Raw genomic sequence first — 25,823 nt, 5'->3', positions numbered from 1 at the left:
CTCATACATGCTCATGATGGGATCCATAGTGAAAACACACAAGAAGACGGCCATCTACACTGCTCTCTGCTGCACTCTCTTCTCTCACAGAATAGCTGAAATAAATAATTTACTTGTTTTTTCATGCATTATGGGCATTTGGGAGGATCTCCTAAGGTTATCTTTAAAAACCGCTTCTAACCTCAAATGCTCATAACCGCTGCTAAACTCGCATAAACTCGGTATGTAAAACGGACGTTTGTACATGAGCCCCAATTCTCCTTCAACATGAACATTGCCATTATGACATGCAAACCAGATGGGCAGAGCGTAAACACGACTTGTGGAGGTCGTAATGCAAAAATACACCAGAACCATCACTACTATGCATTATATGCAAACACATACAAGGGTGGTGTCCAACCTACTCCACCTTCTGCTTTTGCGAGATTAGGTGTACTATAAAAGTAATAGAGTCACTTTAAATAGAACCAGTCAGGATTGGTTTTATGCAAGAAACGAAATACCCTGATCTTAATAGTATACACCTAAAGCCCAATGCTAGGAAATGTAAAAATCATTCCTTGCAGTGGGACTGCCCCTGCACTGCAAGGGACTGCTGGTTTAAGTCTATGGAAGCGTTTTTTGCACTTTAACCTAGCCGATCCTTTGTTCCCCTGGCAGATGGCATTGCCCCATGCTCAGGTGGCCCTCTTGACATCATGGGGGACTAGTCTAGTAGGAACAAAGGGTCAGGTAAATAGATCTTCTTTAATATGTACCCTAGACCTAAACAAGCAATAAACCCTTAAGAGCATACCCACTACAAAAATCTATTTTTAAATTTCCCAGAGTTGGGCTTTAAATTACAATCTTTTTTTGTTGCTTATGTAGCCCGACTCTACCACTTCAAAGAGTTTGGAAGTCCCCTGAAATCTGGCTGCTGCAGTTCTCTCATATACCATCTGACAGGCAGCATAACCGAGTCCTATAGCTTTTAATGCTCATATTAAGTACATGAAGGACTCTTAACGTTATACATTTGCTTGAATGAATAAACAGAGGTCAGCTGACAAGGCGGCTACGCTCAGGTGTCAGATGACCTCTGACCCTTGGTTCCTAAGCCACAGAAGTACGCTCAGATAAAGTAAAGCTAAATGAGAGGAAAACCTTAATCTCTAAGCAGCCTACACAATTCTAATAATTGAAAGCTAAACAATTAAATCCTTGCATAAGCTCAGTTGTGACAGGTTCTGTTTAAAGATGTATGACAGTTATTCCCTTATGCAAGTTTAGACAACCTATGGCTCTGCATTCTTTTGAGGTGCTTTAAAGCCACAAATTGCCTACTGTGCATTAAATGTGCAAAGGGGTCCCCAATTCCCTCCCTCCCCATTTCAAAGCACAACAACAATTACACACATAAGGACACTAATCACTACAGTGGGCCACCCACACACACACACACACATGCCAAGTCTCAGATTTGCACAAGGTCCCCCATACCTCGGGGATGAGCTGAAAGAGAGCGTTGGAATAGAGGGTCCCAATGGCGAGAGCAATGAAGAATAGGAGAAGACGCTTGTAACAGGATTTCTTCATGAAGGGAACCACGCCAGCCCCCAGGAGGGAGCAGAGGGAAATAACGGTGACACAGAGCAATCCATAACCCCACACTGAAGGGGAAGAAGAAGAAGGGGAAGACCAAGGAAGGATAGGTGGTAAAAAGGAGGATACAATGGAGACCAAGAGGAAATAGACAGGAGAATTAGACATGTCATTTAACAAAGAACAAAAGGGATAGCCAAAAAAGAAATTATACCAGAAGAGGGAAGAAAAAAGAATGGTGATCAGTAATTTGATAGATATCAGTTTGATCAATCAAAAAAAAAAAAAAATTAATGGGGGTCTCCAGCACACGTAAATTGAGCAAAATTTAGTTTTATATTGCACCAGGTCGGTTTCCTGCTAAGACTTTGTAAGGCCAATGCAGATAACAGGAGCCCAAGAGGTTATGAGTCTAGTCATAGGAGTAGCTGCCAAAAAATCAAATGATTTTAGTAATAGATCGGTTGTCTGGGTTTTGTCTACTGCCTAACCTAGCTTCTGCACACACACTTCCAGCTCGGTTTATTTATAACTGAAAGAAAAATGTATGCAAGCATGTATGCAGTATATACACGCACGGAAATATTCCTACTCTGTGCGCTTAACATTTAAAGTAGAACTATGGGCAAAACATTATTTCCCTTCATTCTGGATAGAGCAAGGGAGGGTTGGAACCAGTGGCGGCCCGTCCATAGGGACGCACGGGCGCCGCCCTCCCTCCCACAGTCACAAAAAAAAACAAAAAAAAAAAAAAACGGGCCCTTTAAGAACTTTTATTCGGCTAAAATGTAATTTTGACATTTTAGCCGCAGTTCTGGCAGCCGTCTATAGAGGGCGCTGCAGCGCCACCCCCTCTCGCAAATAACACACATTCGTGCATAAATGCACAAATGTATGTTATTGTTGGTTGCCAGCGCTGCCTGGTCTATTCAGATAACCGGATGCGGGACGCCGGTTACCCGAATAGCGGAAGCTGGTTGGCTGAGGGGGAACTGCCTATCAAAGCCAGCGGCTCCGATAGGTTTTTCTCCGGCTCTCAGCTGTCTATACTCTGAGCGCAGGCAATCTGCGCTCCTTGCATAAGACAAACGCCGTTTCAGCCAATCAGGTTCCCGGATTCTGGTTATCAGGAACCTGATTGGCTGAAGCTTCACCACAGCAGCAGAAGACATCGAGGGAGCACATGGAATCCTCAGGTAAGTGCTTTTTACAGGGAAAGGGGCACAGTGACATCATGGGGCACAGTGGTGACAAAGGGCACAGAGGTGACAATTGGCACAGTGGCATCATGGGGCACAGTGGTGAAAAAGGGCACAGAGGTGACAATGGGCACAGAGGCATCAAGGGGCACAGTGGTGACAATGGGCACAGTGGCATCATGGGGCACAGTGGTAACAATGGGCACAGTGGTGACAATTAAAGGGCACAGTGGTGACAATTAAGGGCACAGTGGTGACAATTAAGGGCACAGTGGCAACAGTTGAGGGGCACAGTGGCTGCGTTTGATGGCATGGCACAGTGGTGACAATTGATGGCACAGTGACTGCGTTTGATGGCATGGCACAGTGGTGACAATTGATGGCACAGTGGCTGCATTTGGTGGCATGGCACAGTGGCTGCGTTTGATGGCACAGTGGCTGCATGTGATGGGCACAGTGAGGCTGCAATTTTTTTTTTTTTCGTTTGCGCCCCCCCCAAAAATGTTGAGCACCAGCCGCCACTGGTTGGAACACGTTGGATTTCTGTGGAGATTTCCCTTCACTACCTGTCCCATAGCCAAAAAGGAAGTTAGAGAAAATCCCTGCAAATTAAGGGAATTCTTCAGGGACCCCTAGGTCACCAGAACTAGCGTCTCCATTGGAAAATTTCCCCTCCATTTCTCCCCACAAATCTGGGGGGCACAGACAGCAATAAAAGCTGACAAGTGTTCCAATCCCTCCCCACTAGAGCTAAAAAAAAATAAAAGTTTTGCCTTTGGTTATACTTTAAAGAGTAACTCCACTTTTGTTAAGAAAAAAAAAATCCTCTCTGGGTGATCTGTGTACTTGCAGCGATCTTAACATGCTTTGCTGTAGATTCCTACTTTTTGTTATTCTGAAGAAATAGGTTGGTCTGTCTTCACGTGCAAAGCAAATGTAAATAGGAACCACTTTTAATTATCAATCAGCTGCTGCACTTGCAGGGTTCTAAAAAGAAAAGTTGTAGGATTTTAAATCTCTTTAGACACAATTTAACCCTTTGGGAGTAGCTCACCAAAACTGAAATTTTTGGTGCAGTGATTGCAAGGATGCCCGGATGCCCAAAACCTGGATTTGTATCTTAGTGCAGACTTCTGGGAAATCAGTGAGCCAATCACAAAAGCAGTACATAAAAATGCCTTTGGGTTGCCATATTGCATTTTACAGAAAATTGTTGCATATTGAGGAAAGGTAATTTTTAATAAAGGTGTATTACAATATGGCTTGTTTTGCAATTGAATGAGATTATATATATATATATATATATATTTTTTTTTATATAAGAGCACAGTAGTGTAGTGATTAGCACTTTTGCCGGGGCGGCAAAAGGGTTGCCTGGAGTTTGCATATTCTCCCTGTGCCTGCGTGCGCTTCCTCCGGGTACTCTGGTTTCCTCCCACACTCCAAAGATATGATTAAATTAACCTGTCTAAATTGGCCCTAGCATGTGTATGAATGCGAGTTAAGGACCTGTAAGCTCCTTGAGGGCAGAGACCGATATGTGAATGTACTATGCTTATGTAAAGCTCGGCGTAAATTGATGGCCCTATACAAGTACCTGAAAATATATAAAATAAAATCTAATTTTTTTTTTTTGCAATATTTTTTTCCCACAAAAGTGAAGTTACCCTTTAAATGTTTGATGGCTACTTAACTATACATTTTCCAAACAGAACAGAGGCTGTGGTTATGTGGGCTCAAACAAGGTTTGGAAAAATACAACTCATTAAATTGTGACTTGGTGAAATAACAGAGGATTAAGGATCATAATACCTACATTAGGCCTTAAATTACCATTTTAGTAACCAGAGTTCATGAATAAGCAAAATACCTTCCTCTACAAATTTTTGCGCTAAGTGCTCAATTTAGGTGTGCAGTGACCCTCAGTGTTCCCATATTATGTCCTGCCTGATGAATGAACACCAGATACAGGGAAGTAAAGCTACAGTAACACCTCTGCTGTTAAGAATACAGTGCAGTCTCCGCGTGGATCGTTTTGGCTGCATTTTACATTGTATTGGCATTCATTGCTTTTGAAAGTGCGTCTTTCTGCAAACTGCACTGAAGATGATGCAAGCAGGATTGTTTTTTTTTAAAGCACTGTACAACATGGAGGTATGAATGTAGCCTTTGACAAAAAGATTTCAACATTTAAATAACATTAAAAACAAGATTACAGAAGAATTCTTCCCATATGTAACCACATAGAATTGAGCGAGTTATAAACAAGAAGATACTGCTTTTTCGGCTGCGCCAAACTCTCTCCCCACAGAATTACAAAAGAGAGTAAAAATAATCTGACACAGCAGAAACCGCAGCCTTCAATTACATCCTGAAAGGAGAGAAAATTAAACACTCCAAAACCTATACATGCTGTAGACATTCAATAAAATAGAACTTGGTAAAGCACCTTCATTTTGATTGAAATGGGTAGAACGTCATAACCAACCAAAACTGAATTAATAAGATCTGTCAGCTCATCAAGGACAAGGGGGAATGGAGGCAGAACCTTCTGAGACCTGAGAATACACTACAATCTCCATAGACCAACCCTGATGGAGTCAGATTAGGCCCCACTCTATCCCCAATTAACTGCCCCTCAATGCTATGTCTTCCTTTCTTATTTTGTAGCCACAAATACCAAATTTTTAGGCAACGTTGTCTATTTACCCTGTGAACCTTCAAATGTTGGCCCCCCAAAAACTGCTTTCTGGAAGGCAATCTAGTCAGAGCAGAGAGAAATTAGGACATGTCAAATAAGACAGCTGATTAAAGCCTTCAGAATGTATGTGATAAACTGAGTTGTGAGAAAACGGTTGGTGTAATGTGGTTTAGAAGCACTATTAAAAATGTTTAGAGTGATGATTTTGCATGCAAATGATCTAGAAAAGCATGTGCGCCTTCTGTGGTGTGAGTTGGTACTGCACCTCTGGTATCAACTGCAGCAGAGCATTAGACAGCAGCGTGCCGATGGACAGGGCAATGAAATAGATAAGCATTCGTCGGAAGACAGGCCTCTCTATGCATGGGGCAAAGAAGACACCCAGGAGAGAGGACAGGCTGATCACGGTGACTGCCACGAATCCAAAACCCCAGACTGCAAACAAGAGCACACAGTGAGGGACACGTATAGGACAACAACACAAGAAGGCAGAGTAGCAGGAATAAAGATTACAAATACATGATGATGGCATGCAAAAAACACCATGTACTGCCATTAAAAAAAAAAAAAAAAAAAATGTATACACAAAACACACAACATACAAAACAGATAGATTTGTGTGCCAACATGAACAAAAAAATAAATAATAAAAAAATAAAACAATAAAGAACAAATGTAATAGAAATGTGCAACTAATCTTTCCTGTCTTCTCTTTTTGGATTAGCCTCAACTGACAGAAGGAGGTCTAAGCGCACTACAAAAATGGCAGTCAAGAGATAATTTGCAGACAGCAGGAAGAAACAGAATTCTTAGAAAAAATAAATAAATAAATATATTAGTTATTTTTTTATTAATTACACACGTCCGTATTTATAGGCGTATAACACGCACCCCAACTTCAAGAGGGAAGTTTCAGGAAGAAAAAAAAAAACTTTCCACAGCCCCCTGTGTATAACACGCAGCCACAGTTTACCCTCCATTTTCAGGGTAAAAAAAGTGAGTGTTATACACCATTAAATACAGTATATAACAAATAATGCATAAAAAATATATAATTGTTTTATAGCCATCAAATAGGACTACAATGACTTTCTGAATTAGACAGTATCTCAGTGCATGCTTACTGAACAAAAGGGTGTGGAAGCTTTAACTAAAAACAAAATAAAAGGTTACATAAAAATACAAAGAAAAAAGTCCACATAAAAAAAGAAGCTGGTCATTATGTAGGTATAAAGAATGAACAGTTACAAGGAAAAAAGTAATTTGGATGTTTTCTGGACAGCTGAGTTTGGTTGGTTATCTCCTAAACTCCCAATACAAAAAAACAAAAAAAACACACACACAGTAAAAATATATGTATGATACCTTATTGATAACAATTGAGATCACCACAATCTGGACATCTGTGAAACACCTGGGGAATTAAGATTGTTACCACAAAAAGGTCATTTGACATTTAGCAGTCACCCTAGAAAGGGTCCTCTTACCTTCGGCACTGGTTGGCCTCCCTTCATCACTGGTCTCATTCTGTGATACAGGGCTTCCTTGACATGCCTGGGTTTCCAACTGTTGGAGGATCGAAGGGCAGAAATGTTGCAGACCCTCGGCATCCACTGTAGAGTTTGATGTCAGGTTGTGAGCAGCAAAAAGAACAGAGGCGCTGAGACACTAAAGGAGAGAAGGACAATAATACGCTCAGTGACACCACAGGACTACCTTAAAAGGATCACTAAGGATATATATATATTTTTTTTTTAAATAACAAACATGTTATACTTCCCTCCACTGTGCAGCTCGTTTTGCACAGAGTATCCCCGAACCTGGTCTTCTGGTGTCCCTCGGCGGCTGTCTCGGCTCCCCCCCGCAAGGACTCAACACCTTAATGCGAGCGTGCTCGCATGGTGTCGAGTTCTTGCGGGCGCGCTCCCGCGATACAGCCGGCTGCCATAGCCGCTCACTGTATCACTCGGCCCCCGCGGCGCGCCGCATCATTGGATCAGATTGACAGCAGCGCAAGCCAATGGCGCAATTTGAATATGGTTTACATAGTCATGCGGTTCTGGGCAACTTAAGACACATCTGAAAATCGCACTAGTGTGAACGGAGCCTATAGATGGGGGTCGATTAACACATGCCAAAAATCCAACATGATGGTTGTATCCATGTTGATTGATGGGTCGAATCTGAGCCAGACCCTGCTGAACGGGCCAAGATTCCAACCATCTATGGCCAGATTTAAAACCCCCTTTTAGAGGCAACTACCCAACAGTGCAAAGATCACTAAACCCTCCTGACCCAAACAGATCATGCAAAATCCTTGATATGTGCATGGTTTCCTCCCAAAAGATGAAATTATGTGAAAAGGGTTGCGTGAATTCAAAGGTACCGAGATTGATACTCCCAGTCATCTAGACACACCTTTCAAATGAGGGGTACACTTCAACAATTCTTGGGGCATCTTAACACTGGGAACAGTCCTTTCACCTGCAAATAGATTTGGAAATTGTTTCTGCTGCAGGAGCCCATGGTAAATCCCTGACCTGTGCAGTTTTCTGTAACTCCCCCCCCCCCCCCCCTATAGTCCAAATGCTTGACCGGACACAAATATCCTTGGGACCTCCTCACCAACAGAGACCCACGGGTGCCAGGGGTCTTGTACTTCATATTGCCAAATGTTGTTTGACCATTGTTTAGCTACCCAGAGACACAACGTATTTTATTCTTATTGAGGCTGGTGCAGGATACCCATTTTGTGGAATATATATATATATATATACACACATACACACACACACACACATACACACACACACCTAAATCTACAAGTCCAGTGGCCAACTCAATCATATTTCTTGGGTCCAAGGCCAGCTCAGTTGATCTTGGGTGGTTTTCCTGTCACCTTGGCCACTAGGTGATCTTTCAACTAAATCCTGACATTGGAGGTTAAATGTGTCCCTATTACAGGACCCATACACAGGGGTAAATTTACTAAATGCAAACTGTTGCAAGGCAATTTTTCCAAGTGCTTGGTGAAAGAAGTGAAGCTCTGCTGATGCCCATCATTCAATAACATGCAAGCAAAAGCCTTGTTTAAAAACTTACACATGATTCACTTTGCAAAGAATGCCCAAATTTCACTAAATTGACTAAGCTCTAGGGAATTCCCTTGCAAAAATGAACAGCCTATTTGTTTTAGTAAATAACCCAGACAGATCCTCATGAGAAAGAGCTAACAAACCGTTCTTTACACCTGCCAGGATACATTTGCCCTTATCATGTGGCATACACAGAAATGTGCAACAAGGGGACCTTTCACAATTAAGTGTTTACTGATGAATATAGGGAAGTATGGAAGGCATACGGGGGAATTTTGTAATGATTAACAGAGCAGAGAGAACACGTTGTTTTATAGCATTTATATGAATGCACAAGGTAACAGAGGAAAAATATTGTAAAAACACCAGATAAGGGGAAAACTAAGGGGGCTCCTTTTCATTATTTCAGAACTCTGAATTAGGTACTATAAGGGCATTTTGGGAAAAACACACAAGTCTGGCATGGGGGAGAAGAGGAGAGCTGTCATTGGCCGACAGCTGATCACGTGGTAAAGGAAAGGGTAACCGCTCAGATGAAACCAAAGAGCCTTCTCACTGGATCAAAACCATGGGTGCCGGCAATGCAATGACGATGCAAAAATATAGGAGGAAAACTTGGACAGCCGCACTCCAAAAAAACGTTCCTTTTATTAAAACTGGTCACAAAAAAATAGAACAGAAGCGGACGCGTTTCACACTGTAGCCCAGTGCTTAATCATATGCCTCTTACTCCGATCACCCGAGGCTCATTGACTCTGATCACAGCGCGCACCCTGCAGGGAACTTGCAGGGAGCATGCAAATAGGGAGGTCGTCTATTGACGGCCTACCGGCAAAGCAGGTCCATGCTGTAGCTGTCATTTGGCTATAGCGTGGATCTGAAGGGGTTAAACTAATACTTTCTTGAAGCACCTTTTGATTTTATTACAGCACTGTTTTTTTTTAGATACGAGTCCATCAGCATGGCACATCTTGACTTGGTAACATTTGCCCACTCTTCTTTGCAAAAACACTCCAAATCTGTCAGATTGTGAGGGCATCTCCTGTGCACAGCCCTCTTCAGATCACCCCACAGATTTTCAAATTGGATTCAGGTCTGGGCTCTGGCTGGACCATTCTAAAACTGTAATCTTCTGGTGAAGATATTCTGTTGATTTGAATGTATGCTTTGGTGCGTTGTCATGCTGAAAGATGAAATTCCTTCTTCATGTTCAGCTTTCTAGTAGTGTTGCCACCACCATGCTTCACTACGGGTATGGTGTTCTTTTGGTGATGTGCAGTGTTTGTGCCAAAAATATCTTTTGGAATTATGACCAAAATGTTAATCCTTGGTTTCATCAGACCAGAACACATTTTCCTGCATGCTTTTTGGAGAAGTCAGATGCGTTTTGGCAAAATGGAGACAGGCTTAGATTTTTTTTCTTTGTAAGAAAATGCTTCTGTCTTGCCACTCTACCCTATAGCCCAGACCTGTGAAGAATACGGGAGATTGTTTTCACATGTACCACACAGCCAGTACTCGCCATATATTCCTGCTGCTCCATTATTGTTGTGTAGGCCTCTTGGCAGCCTCCACGACCAGTTTTCTTCCTGTTTTTGCATTCATTTTGGAGGGAGGTCTAGTTCTTGGTAATGTCACTGTTGTGCTCCACTTTATGATGACTGTCTTTCTCGGTATACTGAATGCCTTGGAAATTCCTTTGTACCCTTCACCTGACCTTTTAACAATTAGATCCCTCTGAGGACCATGGCTTTTACTGTAGGATGCGACTAAGAAAATGTCAGGAAAGACCCATTATAACAGCTGAACTTTATGTGGGGTTAATAAGAGGCACGTTAAATGATGGCAGATGTGCACTGACTCCCATTTACCATGGAGTTTGAATGTGATTACTTAATTCTGAACACAGCTACATCACCAGTTATAAGAGGGTGTGCACACTTATGCAACCACTTATATTCCGCAACCCCACCAAGATTTCATTTTTCTTCCAATTCAAATAAAAAGGTGGAAAAAGTTCTGAATTTTGTTATCTTTGTGTCATTTTTTTACATCACAGAAACTGGACATTTTAACAGGGCTGTGTAGACTTGTTATATCCACTATAACTGAATTTCTAACTAAAAAGTTGGCCATACACAGATCGAAAATGGGCGGTTCAGCATCTCCTGTATAGCCAGCCTATCAGGTTTTTCCCAAATAATTAGTGGCACTGGCTATAACCAGAAACGCTGATCAAGGTGTTCTGACAGCAGGGAAGTGTCCCTACAGTCAGAACACAACACAGCGGAAGGCTTTCCACATCAAGCTTGTGGATTGAGGAATCAGGTCATTCACACCCCTTTAACTGCCTGGTTTAATGGAAAATATATATTATATATATATATATACCGTATATATAAATAAATAAATAAATAAATAGTCTTAGAAGGACAATCTATATCTATAGATCAATATCTTAAATGGTAGTATTGATTTGTAGCAAACCAATACTCCCGAGATGGGAGGGAGGTTCATGCCATTAATTTTTGCAGGCTGAAAAAAAAAAAAAAGGCTGCTGGAGGAAAACCGAGGTGTATAAAGACTTAGGGTTCACCGATGGAAGAGCATATTTCATCATACATACCAATATCCTTGAATAACTAAGCGTGTCCACAGCAAACAAAAACACAAGGTACCCTGTGCAGTAAAGCACAAGGGACTATATTCAGGCAGGGTGTACAATTGTGTACATTTTTCAGACATTTTGAGAGAAATTTGCGTCTTAAGGGCCCACTCCCACTTAGGTCACCCACATTATCCTCCCAGTTGCATCTAGGAAACTGTGCCAGAGTGGAGGCTTAAGGCCATTTCCTGATAGCCTTGAAAAATAATGCATTCTAAATTTAAAAAAGGAACCTAGTCAAATTGGAAACTTTAAAAACGTTAACAGTGGAGATGAACTTATGGGTTTTAAAATTGCTCTTTGCATAGACAGAAGGTTTGACCTTTTATTTCCCCCACTTATTTCCAAGATCTTTTTTTTATTATTATTTTTTTTTTTTTTTTAAAAGGGAAGAAGTGCACTGTGTATTCAGAAACCGCATTGGGATCTATGCTCTATTGTAGGCACCTATTTGTAAATGTTTTACATAGCCATTCCTGCAACAGGGGCCAGCCTGAAGTGATCTAGCAGGACTTAATTTTCTGACTAAAATTCCACTTTAAACCCCCCCCCCCCCCCCATGGCAAGGCACAGGAGATAAATCTCCAGAACATAGAGAGACTAGGTGCCAATCTTTTGCAGACTGGCCTGGAGGCAGCGGGTGTTATGCTGCTAAACCTCCTGTACAAAGTTCTCACTTCAAATGACACAGCTGACCCAGAATTGAAAAACGCATGTTGTTATTTCCCAGAGTTGATAAGTAATTAAATCAGCAAACATTTCAAAACAGCATTTTACGCAGGAAAGTGTTTGGGTCTGGGATACAAGTTGCCAACCACACACTGAAGTAAATATAACATTTTTAAACACACACTAAATATTTTTTGTTTTTATATTTTTTTCTTTACATGTGACACTGAAGAAATGACACTTTGCTACAATGTAAAGTAGTGAGTGTACAGCTTGTATAACAGTGTAAATTTGCTGTCCCCTCAAAATAACACAACATTATTGTCTAAACCGCTGGCAACCAAAGTTAGTACACCCCTAAGTGTAAATGTCCAAATTGGGCCCAAAGTGTCAATATTTTGTGTGGCCACCATTATTTTCCAGCACTGCCTTAACCTTCTTGGGCATGAAGTTCACCAGAGCTTCACAGGTTGCCACTGGAGTCCTCTTCCACTCCTCCATGATGACATCACAGACACCTTGCGCTCCTCCACCTTCTGGTTGAGGATGCCCCACAGATGATCAATAGGGTTTAGGTTTGGAGACAGGCTTGGCCAGTCCATCACCTTTGCCCTGAGCTTCTTTATCAAGGCAGTGGTTGTCTTGGAGGTGTGTTTGGGGCCGTTATGTTGGAATACTGCCCTGCGGCCCAGTCGCCGAAAGGTAGGTGATCATGCTCTGCTTCAGTATGTCATAGTACATGTTGGCATTCATGGTTCTCTCAATGAACTGTAGCTCCCCAGTGCCGGCAGCACTCATGCAGCCCCATATGACACTCCCACCACCATGCCTGACTGTAGGCAAGACACACTTGTCTTGGTACTCCACCCCTGGTTGCCGACACACACACACTTGACACCATCTGAACCAAATAAGTTTATCTTGGTCTCATCAGACCACAGGAGATGGTTCCAGTAAACTATGTTCTTAAGCCTTGTACACACGATCATATTTTCCGTGAACAAAGCGTAGGACTTTGTCCGAAGGGCGTTGGCCATGAGCTTGTATTGCATACAAAACTGCAAAGAATTGTTGGCCAACAACCACTAAACAAAATGTTTTTTCAGCTCTTTAGCATCACCCTTTGTGCAACTTGTGTTAGGGTAAGCATTGCTTCTGAGCATACATGTTTGTACTTCTGAGTTTTTTTTCCAATGGACTTGTGTACACACGATCAGAAAATTCAACATCACACATTTGTTGTCGGATTTTCCAACAACAGCCTGTCATCACTTTTCCTGTCGGAAAATCCGATCGAGTGTACGGGCCTTAAGTCTGCTTGTCTTCAGCAAACTGTTTGGGCTTTCTTGTGCATCATCTTTAGAAGAGGCTTCCTTCTGGGATGACAGCCATGCAGGCGAATTTGATAAAGTTTGCGGCGTACGGTCTGAACACTGACAGGCTGACCCCCCACAACCTCTTCAACCTCTGCAGCAATCACATCAATTTCCCAAAGACAACCTCTGGATGCGACGCTCGACTTCTTTGGTCGACCATGGCGAGGCCTGTTCCGAGTGGAACCTGTCTTGTTAAACCGCTGTATGATTGTGACCACCCTTGCTGCAGCTCAGTTTCAGGGTCTTGGCAATCTTCTTATAGCCTAGGCCATCTTTATGTAGAGCAACAATTTTTTTCAGATCCTCAGAGAGTTCTTTGCCATGAGGTGTCATGTTTAACTTCCAGTGACCAGTAGAGAGTGAGAGCGATAACACCAAATTTAACACACCTGCTCCACACCTGCTGGAGTCACATGACACCAGGGAGGGAAAATTACTAATTGGGCCATTTTGTTGCCCAATGTTGGTTTAGACATTAATGGCTGTGTGTTATTTTGAGGGGACAGCAAATGTACACGGTTATATAAGCTGTACACTTACTACTTTACATTGTAGCAAAGTGCAGTTTCTTCAGTGTTGTCACATAAAAAGATAATAAAATATTGACAAAAATGAAGGGTGCACTCAATTTTGTGAGATACCGTGTTTGAGTGTGTAATATATATATTTGTAGTCAGAGTCTTCAAGTAAGAAATGCGATAACCCCAACAACCAAGGCCTGAGGTGTGCCTTGGCCTAGCCAGTCGGTATGCCTGAGAAGAGGGCATACCCTGAATGTAAGAATAAGAAAAATGTACAATGAGTAGGAGTATGCATGAAGGTTGGGGAAAATGGGTGGGTGGGAACCCTGAAACAGAAGCCGACACTGCACCCAACAGGGGAGGAGGCTAATGTACTCTCAGACTCTTCCCACAAACACAGGCTAGCCTTCGGCCAGCCTTTACACTTATAGTCAGAGTCTTCAAGTAAGAAATGCGATAACCCCAACAACCAAGGCCTAAGGTGTGCCTTGGCCTAGCTGGTCGGTATGCCTGAGAAGAGGGCAAAAAGACACAATATTTAGGTGAAAAAGGGCAAGTAACCCTCCGTCAAGTAAAGTAGCGCGTGCCCGGGTGGCAACAGTGTATGTGTATGTATCCGGTAAGTATCCGCTATGACAGGAGAAACCCACCAACACATGACTTATGATAGAAGGAACCCCCTATTGAACCTGCAAAGCCATCCAGAACTCAACTAAATGTCCCGTGATAGATTGGCTTGAGTCTGATGTGAGAGGATACGACGGGGAAATTGGAGCAAGGGCTGGCCCGAGGATCCCCTGCAAATAATGGCTGAGAAGAATGAAATACTTCAACGGACACCAGTGAAGTAGCTCCGTGAAGAACCCCCAACCCCTGGTCTACCCATACTTGGTATGGGGAAGTGAGAGGGTGAGTTGCAAAAAAAAGGAAAAACTGGCAGGAGTCTAAAGGCTGGATACCTAATCAATATGTTGATAAAGCAGGTGGATAAGGCCAATGCGCTATGGCAATGTTAAACCATGGAACCATGCCAGACCCACAGAACACCGGTCCAACCTGATGGACTTGGTTGACAGGTTACCGGCAGAAGCACGACCCGATCGTGAGTCCTGAATGCACGAATATCTTACCCTATCAACAGCAGGACTGATGGAATTGAGTGCAAGGATAGTTGATAACTGTGTGGATGCCAATGCAACGCACCCATCTCCCCCCAGCTGTTGCTGAATCACCAAACCCCGGACGAGTACCTGATGAAAAAATTTCTTTGCAAGAAAAGAGCAGCAAAAAGTACCAACGCTATTGGAACTTGCCACTAGGCACCTAGGAGGCCCGGCCCCCCTACCTTTCAGAATGAAGGTAAAGAAACCAGACCAAGCACCCCTGGAAATGATGCCTCTAGTTACTTGATTGGTAAAGAAAGCATGATTGTCTGCTGAAGCCAAGATATTTCCAGAAAACCTGATGATGCAGTGATGAGCCCTGTGTGCAGGCCTGGAAATGCTTTCAGCAGGGCTGTCAGAGGACCACCAGGGATGGGAGATTCCACCACCGCCCCTAACAAGGAACATGCTTGGCTCAGACATATTAAACCAGAAGGCCTGATAAACCGGACCCAAAATGGGTACTGACACCCTGCCTCTAACTGCGCGAGCTTCAATTACCTACATCCTGATTTGCAACTGTACCATGTTGCGGAGAGCATGCTTGACCTACATGAATCTGCATACAAGAATATGCCTAGAACCTGTACCATACTGGTAGACGAGAGTAGCTGGGACAAGATTTGAAAACAAACCGAAGTGTACCACCGTTCCCTGAGCCAAACTCCGCTGAGTGCTGAAGTTTGGACTGACTCCTTGATGACGGGGGTGCTACCCTGCACTGAAACCCCCACGTAGTTGAAGAGATGCATGTGAACCAGCCCAAGCTAAGGAAACGCAAACTAAAATGACAACAGACCACCAGACATGAAACAACAACAATACCCCTCTGTGCCAACCCAAGTTTAAGAATATGAGCAGAAACATCAAGACCACTGCACGTGAATGAACCCAATACCAGCCCCCCCACCCTAGTGTGAGTGGTAAGTGAGCCCGCATAACCAGCAGCGCAGAGACCGGCAATTGAACTGACCACTCAGGGCTAATGTACCCACGGAGCGTGGTGGGTAATCATACAGGTGTAATGAATGAACGTGCATCGTATGACGTATGGTATACGAGCGAGAAGATTGCGGTCGACAATCATTAAAAACGAAACCTCAGCTCATATGGATCTGTAGATGTGACAGACTCCCAGATGTGAGCACTAGCTAACTGACCCAGGTTGCAACATGGATGAAGTACGATGAGACATGGCAAGACGACAACGCTATGACAGACATGCTGGGGCAGAAACGCAAGACTAAATGCCAAGGCAGAAACGCTATGACAGAAACGTTGCGACTGAATGCTGAGACACTGGAAAACGCAGAGACACTGGAAAACGCAGAGACACTGGAAAACGCAGAGACACTGGAAAACGCAGAGACACTGGATGCTTACGGCAAATTGCATGTGTCGCAAAGGAAATACTGCCAGCGTGACCAGTGGAGACGTGGGTGGTCAAACCCTGAAAGAGACGCCGACACTGCACCCGACAGGGGAGGAGGACAATATACCCTCAGACTCCTCCCACAAACACAGGCTAGCCTTCGCACACATACACACAATATTACCAAAAGTATTGAGGCACCTGCCTTTACACGCACATGAACTTTAATGGCATCCCAGTCTTAGTTCGCATTGGGTGAGCCATATTGAGTTGTCCCACCCTTTGCAGCTATAACAGTTTCAACTCTTCTGGGAAGGCTGTCCACAAGGTTTAGAAGTGTGTCTATGGGAAGGTTTGACCATTTGACCATGCGCTTCTAGAAAGAATGGTCAAACATTCCCATAGACACACTTCTAAACCTTGTGGACAGCCTTCCCAGAAGAGTTGAAGCCGTTATAGCTGCAAAGGGTGGGACAACTCAATATTGAACAATATGGACCAAGACTGGGATGACACACACACACACACACACACATACACACACACACCATAGTTTGTATGTGTGCATGCACACACCCCTCGCAGATTGAATGGTTAGAAAAAAACATTAGATTGTAAATGTGTGGAATCAAGAGTCAGTTAGTTTACCATAATATTTTAATCATATACTGTAAAGAAGAATGGATGGAACGCACAGACCCCATGTATTAGACTGGCTAACCAGAACAGAAAATTCTATCTGTACAAATACAGCACTGGTAAGAAAAGTTGCAATAGGGACCATATAGATCTAAGCACTGTAAATGTGATGGCAATTTACAGCACTTTACATACTGTACAAGGAATGCAGAGAGGTGATTGGCATACCTTATCTCTCTCCACATTGCTTGCCTCTGGCACATGCTGGAATCTGGAGACAGGTAGTCTCCAGCTAAGCAGCCATCTCCTTTGGGGAAGAGGGGAACCCTGTCAGACACTGCTGCCATGGTTTCAGGGCACCTAGATAGATGGGATAAAGTATTACATGTCCTTTGTCCCAGTGGGATCTGAATACTGAAAAAATAAAAAATAAAAGACTGCAAGTTCACAGAAAGTATGTCAATTCTCTTGCAGATGATTTCTCGGTAGTGCTAGACAGAAAGAAGATAGTAAGAATCTACCGTAGTATGCGTTTAGTCAACCTGCCAGAAATATCAGTTTTTGGGTGAAGCTGTCCTTTAAACAAGAAACAGTATACGAAACCACAACCTCCTGTTTTCTATTAAAGGGGTTGTAAAGGTTTTTATTTTCTAAATATGTTCCTTTAAGCTAGTGCATTGTTGGTTCACTTACCTTTTCCTTCTAAATGTTTTTTTTCTTCGTCTGAATTTTTCACTTCCTGTTCCTCCTCAGTAAGCTTGCCCCCATCATCCAAGCCGTTCTGGCTGGGGGTTAGTCAGCGTCACCCCGCAGGGATGTAGTCCCAAAGGAGGGGGCAAGCATGCTGACTAACCCCCAGCCAGGACGGCTCGGATGATGGTGGAAAGCTTACTGAGGAGGAACAGGAAGTGAGAAATTCAAACAAAGAAAAAAAAACATTTAGAAGGGAAATCGAAGGAAAAAGGTAAGTGAACCAACAATGCACTAGCTTAAAGAGAACGGATTTAGAAAATAAAAAACTAACCTTTACAACCCCTTTAACAGTCTACTATTGCTCTGTAGCAAATATGGAAGACTACCAAGAAATTGCACCCAGCGTAGGCACTTACCTCTGATAAATTGCCGGACTTTGTAATCCCTTTTCCCACCTCCAGCCTTTCCAGAAGAGACTGCAACTGCGGTAATGACAGGGTCTCATTTTCTCCATATCTCTGTAAAAGGTCTTCCAAGAAGGAGGCAGCAGTCAGTTCATTCTTTGTGCTAGAACCGCTGCTCTGTGCCAGAGAGACGTGGAGGGCCAGACCAAACACCAGTGTCAACAGGAGAGGCCATACAGGAGCCATGATCATTACTACAGGAAATCAGAAAAACTGTTAGAGGGGAGACATTAAATCTGACAGCAACAAGGAGGACATTTCAGAATATCAAATGAAAACTCAATGAAAAAAATAAAATAAAAAACACAACTTGAAACTAGTTTTCCTCGTCATGCTGACCCTCTGGCTTCAAGAATATGAGCCACTTAAAGCGGATCTCCCACGCAAAAACAATTTTTTTTTAAGGGCTATTTAAATAGTTAATGGCACCGATTTTCTAAACTCACGTTTTTGGTGTCCCACGGCCGCTCCGCTGTCATTCTTTGTGCAATATATACTTATATTGTGCGTTCTGTTCCGTTTCCATTTGAACTGTGAGCATGAGCCCACAAGCAGGCACTTCCTTGTTCTGGTGGATGCTGATGTCCCAGCATCCACCGCTCGATCTCGCGCACTCGCAACGGCGGAGTAGCGGCTTGAGCGTCTGTGTTGCCATGACAACGGCAAGCGTAGGAATTAAAAGTTACCGCCCTGTTATGACACAGCCTCCTCAAACACAGCCTCACAACACTAGACCGGACTAGCTGTGCAAGGTATTTACTCTGCATTCGCAGAGGCGCGTCATTTCCTGGTCCCCGAAATCGCGCGATGTTTCCTCTAAGGCCCCATGCACACGAGACACTGCTAAACTCAAGTTCAGAGGCATTTGGGCATTTTTTTCAACTGCCCCTGAACACATTTAATGTTATCCTATGTGTCCATGCACACAATCACGTTTTTTGGCGTTTTAAAGCAGTTGGGTTTATGTCCGTTTTTTCAGACGCAAAATTTTGGGTTCAGAAGCGTTTTAAACTTTGGGAGGGTCTACAATGTCTTTGAGATAAGCGCTGACAGCCGCAAACGCGGTAAAAATGCTGCTAATCGCGGCAAAACGCTGCGCAATTCGCGGCAAAAACGGGCGTTTTAAACGCCGGTTTTTGCCTTTGAAAACATTAGTTTAGAGGTGTTTGCAATTGCTTCTCGTGTGCATGGGGCCTAACAGGCCAGAATATGATCACAAGGGAGCTATGACACAAGCTCCCAGAACACACTGCGCGGTCCAGGAAATAAAGAAATGCCCGAGAAAAACCCAAAGTCAGCAGCCTGGAAGGCGAACTAATATATCTGGTACTGTACATTTTTAATAAACAAAGATATCCGTTTGGGCATTGTTTTGTAGCAGCAGTAATATTACGATTATCTTTAAATTTGGGTGGAGCTCCGCTTTAAGAATGTAGAGCTCATCTGACTCTCAGCAATGGCAGCCTCTGCATTTGTCTCTAGATAGGTGAGGGTTTATTTGCCAAGGCCCCCACCCACCCACCCCCAACCTGCTACCCTAATGGATTAGCATTTTTCCTGAAGAAAATAGAATGTGCTATAAATAACAAAATTCTAAATATATATTATATATAAAAAAAAAAAATAAAAAAAAAAATGTATTTATGTATGTATGTATATAAATCTGGTACTGCTGCACTAACTTCCCATAGAATTGAAGAGGGCTGCACAGAATTTGGTTGTAATTTCTGCAGAAGGTTAATTCCTATGATCGTCACTTTCCTTCAGCCTGCAAAATGCAGTCTATTTTCCCATGGAGGTATTTGTGTTGGCTCTGGGGGAAGCACACAGCAGCCACTGAAATCTACCAGCCGGTTCCAGAGTCTCCTATGCCTGAGGACAAACTCCCATTCATTCCTATAAAGAGGATTCTATCATGTGACCCAATGATAGACAGACTGCACAGAAATCAATGGGAGCTGTCTACATGGGCACAGAAGGTGTCGGGGGAAAGATATTTTTTATAATATATTATATATATATATATATATATATATATATATATATATATATATATATATATATATATATATATATATATTTTACACACACACATACATACCACTTTTTGTCGTTTGTTGAGTTACATACGAGAGTATATAGTCAAACTCAACAAACATAGAAAAAAATTATTTAAGGGACAAAAAAAATAAAAAACACATGCTCGCCATCATATGGCGACGGGCCAAAATAATGCAATAGTAGGTGAACTTCGTGGAAAATAGAGGCGGAACTTTACTTCTATGTAAATACAAGGAAATAAATGGCAATGTCTGCATTCTCTACCCCTGTGGCAGCAAATCTGCTGTAAAAAGACAGGTGCACTTTAACGTAGCATTAAAGAATACAAACTCGACATTTCAGATCTCTGATATGTGCCTATTGTACCATGTATTTGTATGAGAAAGTCTCCTGTTCTTTGTATTGCTTCCTTTGTGTGAAAATCCCCGGTGTTCCTGCCAGCCCCCCTGCTTTCCTTTTAAAAACTGACCACACTAAGCAGGAGAACACAGTATGGTCAGTTATCTAGCTGTGCTGGGAGCTCAGCCAGTTCTCCTCCAATGATCAGACTTGTCCTGACACCCCGAACCCCTTTCACTGGGAAGGTTAGTGTGTGGTTTCTCCTCCCTCAGCTTCTATGCAACTGAGAACAGAGGGTATGTGATCACTTACTGAAATGGGGGGGGGGGGGAACAAAAAGGTAATCCAGTATATGTACACACACACACACACAAATTTAAATTTCCATTTTAAACTGAATGGGCTGGTTTTGCAAGCTGACCGTTTAACCATTTAAGGACCGCCTCCTGCAGATATACGTCGGCAGAATGGCACGGCTGGGCACAAGCACGTACCTGTATGTCCTCTTTAAGTGCCCAGCCGTGGGTCGTGGGCGCGCGCCCGCAGCACGTGCCCCGGTCCGAAGCTCTGTGACCGCGGGACCCAATCACCGCTGGAGTCCCACGATCGGTCCCCGGAGCTGAAGAACGGGGAGAGCTGTGTGTAAACTCAGCTTCCCAGTTCTTCACTGTGGCGCTGTCATCAATCGTGTGTTCCCTTTTATAGGGAAACACGATCAATGACGTCACACGTCCAGCCCCGCCCCCCTACAGTTAGAAACACAGATGAGGTCACACTTAACCCCTTCAGCACCCCCTAGTGGTCAACTCCTAAACTGCAATTGTCATTTTTACAGTAAACATTGCATTTTTAATGGTCCCAAAAATGTGTCAAAAGTGTCCGCCATAATGTCGCAGTCACGGAAAAAAAAAAAAAACGCCGCCATTAGTAGTAAAAAATTTATTTTTTATAAAAAATGCAATAAAACTATCCCCTATTTTGTAAACACTATAAATTTTGCGCAAACCAATCGATAAACACTTATTGCGATTTTTTTTTACCAAAAATAGGTAGAAGAATACGTATCGGCCTAAACTGAAGAAAAACATTTTTTTTTAAATCTATTTTTGGGGGATATTTATTATAGCTAAAAGTCAAAAATATTGCATTTTTTTCAAAATTGTCGCTCTATTTTTGTTTATAGCGCAAAAAATAAAAACCGCAGAAGTGATCAAATACCACCAAAAGAAAGCTCTATTTATCGGGGGAAAGGACGCCAATTTTGTTTGGGAGCCACTTCGCACGACCGTGCAATTGTCAGTTAAAGCGACGCAGTGCCGAATCGCAAAAACTGGCCGGGTCCTTTAGCCCTAAGTGGTTAAAGTCACTTTGAAAAAAAATATAAAAAAAAAAATGATATATTGTCGCTTACGATTTATTAGATGTGGTGGCTAGATTCATTTATTTTATTTTTTATGCCAAACATTCCAGGGTATGACCAGAGCCATTTGGGCAATTTTGGTTCTCATTACAATTTAAAGAGGAACCAGAAACAACTATGTGATAATAAATGGCTTCATACAATCACTATCCTTAAATTGGATGTAAACCCGCTCTCATCCTTTCTAAACTACTGCCATAGTGCTGATCTATAAGGATATAGATACCTCCTGCATGTATCCTTACCTGTCAAATGTCTCCTGTCTGTCTGTTATAAGAACTGAGAAACTTCAGATTCGGTGGGTGGATCTGTTGTCTGGAGCTTGTGATGTCAGTAGACTCCCTGCCCACCTCTACACTCTCCTTACACTAAATTCTCTTATGATCACTAACATCCAGAAAAGTAACCACATGACTTCAGAAAAGGAGTGGGGGTGGGAATTAAAAAAACAATGCCTGTCTCAGGCTAGTGCAGTGTTTCTCAATTCCAGTCCTCAGGCCCCCCCAACAGGTCAGGTTTTCAGGATTTCCCTCAGATGAAAAGGCTGTGGTGATTACTAAGGCAGTGAAACTGATCAAATCACTTGTGCAAAATAATGGAAATCCTGAAAACCTGACCTGTTGGGGGGGCCTGAGGACTGGAATTGAGAAACACTGGGCTAGTGCATGAGATATGTAAATAACCCGTCATTCACAGCAAGGGAGAAGAACGGACAAAAGTTTTCTCCTGTTTGTCCATTTATCTCACTGAAAAAAGAAGAGGATTGCTCAGAGCTGGATTAACTCTTTGTGGCAAGACTGGACACAGATGATCGGAAATCTTACACTCTACTATACTTCTGTGACAGCAAAAAAACTTTAAAGTGTTACTAAACCCAGGACCCTGCATTCACTATATCTGGTCTCCCACAGTACACAGAACACGGAATTATGCAATTATTTTAGTAAATTACTCATCAGCAGTATATATCAGTCTTGTGACTGCCATCAGTGTTTGGTTAAAGCTTGTAGGAGGAATTTTCAGTCTACTCTGACTGTACTATCAGGATGCAGCACTCCTGACACTCTGTCTGGACAGAGCTGGTTGGCGCCGGGCATATCACATGCACCCTCCCAAGAAAAACAAAACAAAAAAAACACACTCTAGCAATACACACCAAACTGAGCGTGTGCAGAGTGCCCCCAAGGCTCTGATCTATCATCTAATAGATTGGAAACTGTGGAAGAAGGGGAGCATCAGAGAAGACAAGAGCAAAGAGAGCTTTTACACAATCTGCAGGATTAACGTAGTAGGGTCCACAGCGAGTATAACAAGCATGCTTTACTGCATATACAGGCCGATTTTACTGCTGTGGGTTTAGTAACACTTTAAATAATATAATATGGTTTGTCTCAATCCTCTAACTGCTACAACTGCTACAAATGCAGGACAGCTAAGGCTGCATTCACACTTCGGCGTAGAAAATCACTGCGTTTTGTCCCGCGAATTGCGGCGACAAATCGCTGCGTTTTGTACCGCGTTTTGCAGCGACAAAACGCCGCGATTGTGAATGCAGCCTTCACCCCCTCTATGGAGATGGTTCACATCTCCTATGCCGAACGCCGCCTGAAAAAAAGGTCTGGGCCTTTTTTTTCAGGCGGCAGGCGTTCGGCGTGGAGATGTGAACCATCTCCATAGAGGTGCATGTGTTTTTGTCCCTCTGGCGTCTCGGGGCTGCTGCAGCGTCACACTACAGGCGACAAAACGCCTAGGTGTGAATGGGGGCTTATTCTGATGAAAAACAGACTTACTGGCAGGATTTCCAGGTGAAAATAAAGGAAAAACAGCCTAAAAAAAAACAAATGCAGCCATCCCATGGTAATATAATAAATGTTTGCTTTTGGGTTTATTATTGCTTTAAGCATTATTATTGTAAACAAAGTTCTGTATTGTCATCCTTTATCTATACCTGTGGGGTACGAGGACAGAGGATCACAAGAGGGGTGACAGCTCTGAATTCTAGACTCTGGATAAGGTGTACATCACATGTTAGCTAGAGTGTGTATGTTTACCTGTATCTGTGTGTCTTTCTACGTGTATCCGTGTGTGAGAAAATGAAAGGTGTGACCTCCGAGGATGGGAGTGACGACAGTGTGAATCATGGTATGTGAAGAAGGTGAGAGCTACCAGGAGACTCCTCCATCTATAGGATGGGTCACAATGTACCTCCCCTATTGTAAACAATGGATGTGTCTTCCCGGGCAATCTTGACACTTTCCGAGTCACCTTGTCTTGTGTAGATTTGTAATATCTGTGTACTGCAATGTGAGTTTGAAAATATTGATAAGGATTGGAAAATAAATGCCAGGCAGAACAGAAACAAGAGGATGACAACTGTAGGGAAGAGACAGAAAGGACGGTGGAGGAGAGAAGAGGGAGACGATAACAGAGGACAATCTCTGGGGGTCACACATCAGAAAGAGACAGGATGTTCATGAAGAGAAGCACACAGACAGAGATTACAGCTCAGGGTCAGACACAGAGCAGGGTGACACCACTAGATAAGTGACAGGTCAGGGCACACCAGGGTGGAGGAGATATAAGCAGTGGAGAATACACACACTCCGATAGCTCAGGGTAGGGGGTGAGGGATATACACAGTGACAGCTCGGGGTGAGGGGGGGTATACACACAGTGACAGCTCAGGGTGAGAGGGGGTATACACACAGTGACAGCTCAGGGTGAGGGGTGAGGGATATACACAGTGACAGCTCGGGGTGAGGGGGGGTATACACACAGTGACAGCTCAGGGTGAGAGGGGGTATACACACAGTGACAGCTCAGGGTGAGAGGGGGTATACACACAGTGACAGCTCAGGGTGAGGGGGGGGGGGGGGTATACACACAGTGACAGCTCAGGGTGAGAGGGGGGTATACACACAGTGACAGCTCAGGGTGAGGGGGGGGGGTATACACACAGTGACAGCTCAGGGTGAGGGGGGGGGGTATACACACAGTGACAGCTCAGGGTGAGAGGGGGGTATACACACAGTGACAGCTCAGGGTGAGAGGGGGGTATACACACAGTGACAGCTCAGGGAGAGGGGGGGGTATACACACAGTGACAGCTCAGGGAGAGGGGGGGGTATACACACAGTGACAGCTCAGGGAGAGGGGGGGTATACACACAGTGACAGCTCAGGGAGAGGGGGTATACACACAGTGACAGCTCAGGGAGAGGGGGTATACACACAGTGACAGCTCAGGGTGAGAGGGGTATACACACAGTGACAGCTCAGGGTGAGGGAGGTATACACACAGTGACAGCTCAGGGCGAGGGGGGTATACACACAGTGACAGCTCAGGGAGAGGGGGGGGTATACACACAGTGACAGCTCGGGGGGGGGGGGTATACACACAGTGACAGCTGGGGGGGGGGGTATACACACAGTGACAGCTCGGGGTGAGGGGGTATACACACAGTGACAGCTCAGGGTGAGGGGGGGGTATACACACAGTGACAGCTCAGGGTGAGGGGGGGGTATACACACAGTGACAGCTCAGGGTGAGAGGGGTATACACACAGTGACAGCTCAGGGTGAGGGGGGGTATACACACAGTGACAGCTCAGGGTGAGGGGGGGTATACACACAGTGACAGCTCAGGGTGAGGGGGGGTATACACACAGTGACAGCTCAGGGTGGGGGGGGGGTATACACACAGTGACAGCTCAGGGTGAGGGGGGGGTATACACACAGTGACAGCTCAGGGTGAGGGGGGGGGGGTATACACACAGTGACAGCTCAGGGTGAGGGGGGGGGGGGTATACACACAGTGACAGCTCAGGGTGAGGGGGGGGTATACACACAGTGACAGCTCA

The 25,823-nt window shown here is 43.7% G+C and overlaps 1 protein-coding gene across 2 annotated transcripts in view; it reads right to left on the bottom strand.

The window, feature by feature from the left end:
* Positions 1–25,823, bottom strand: part of SLC39A14 (solute carrier family 39 member 14) — a 43,065-nt gene that overhangs the window by 16,053 nt on the left and 1,189 nt on the right. The window contains exons 3-5 of one of the 2 annotated variants that reach the window (XM_040346161.1): positions 18,097–18,338; positions 6,975–7,155; positions 5,753–5,922 (exon numbers count right to left, since the gene is read on the bottom strand). In XM_040346161.1, coding sequence (XP_040202095.1) covers positions 5,753–5,922; positions 6,975–7,155; positions 18,097–18,336 — 591 coding nt within the window. In that variant the 5' untranslated portion in view covers positions 18,337–18,338. Of the gene's footprint in view, positions 1–1,485; positions 1,656–5,752; positions 5,923–6,974; positions 7,156–18,096; positions 18,339–25,823 lie in introns of both variants that reach the window. The other variant, XM_040346160.1, reaches the window with a different exon arrangement.

The sequence above is a fragment of the Rana temporaria genome, chromosome 3, assembly GCF_905171775.1.
Source record: "Rana temporaria chromosome 3, aRanTem1.1, whole genome shotgun sequence".
NCBI lineage: Eukaryota > Metazoa > Chordata > Amphibia > Anura > Ranidae > Rana > Rana temporaria.
This window is presented reverse-complemented; position numbering and strand designations above follow the sequence as displayed.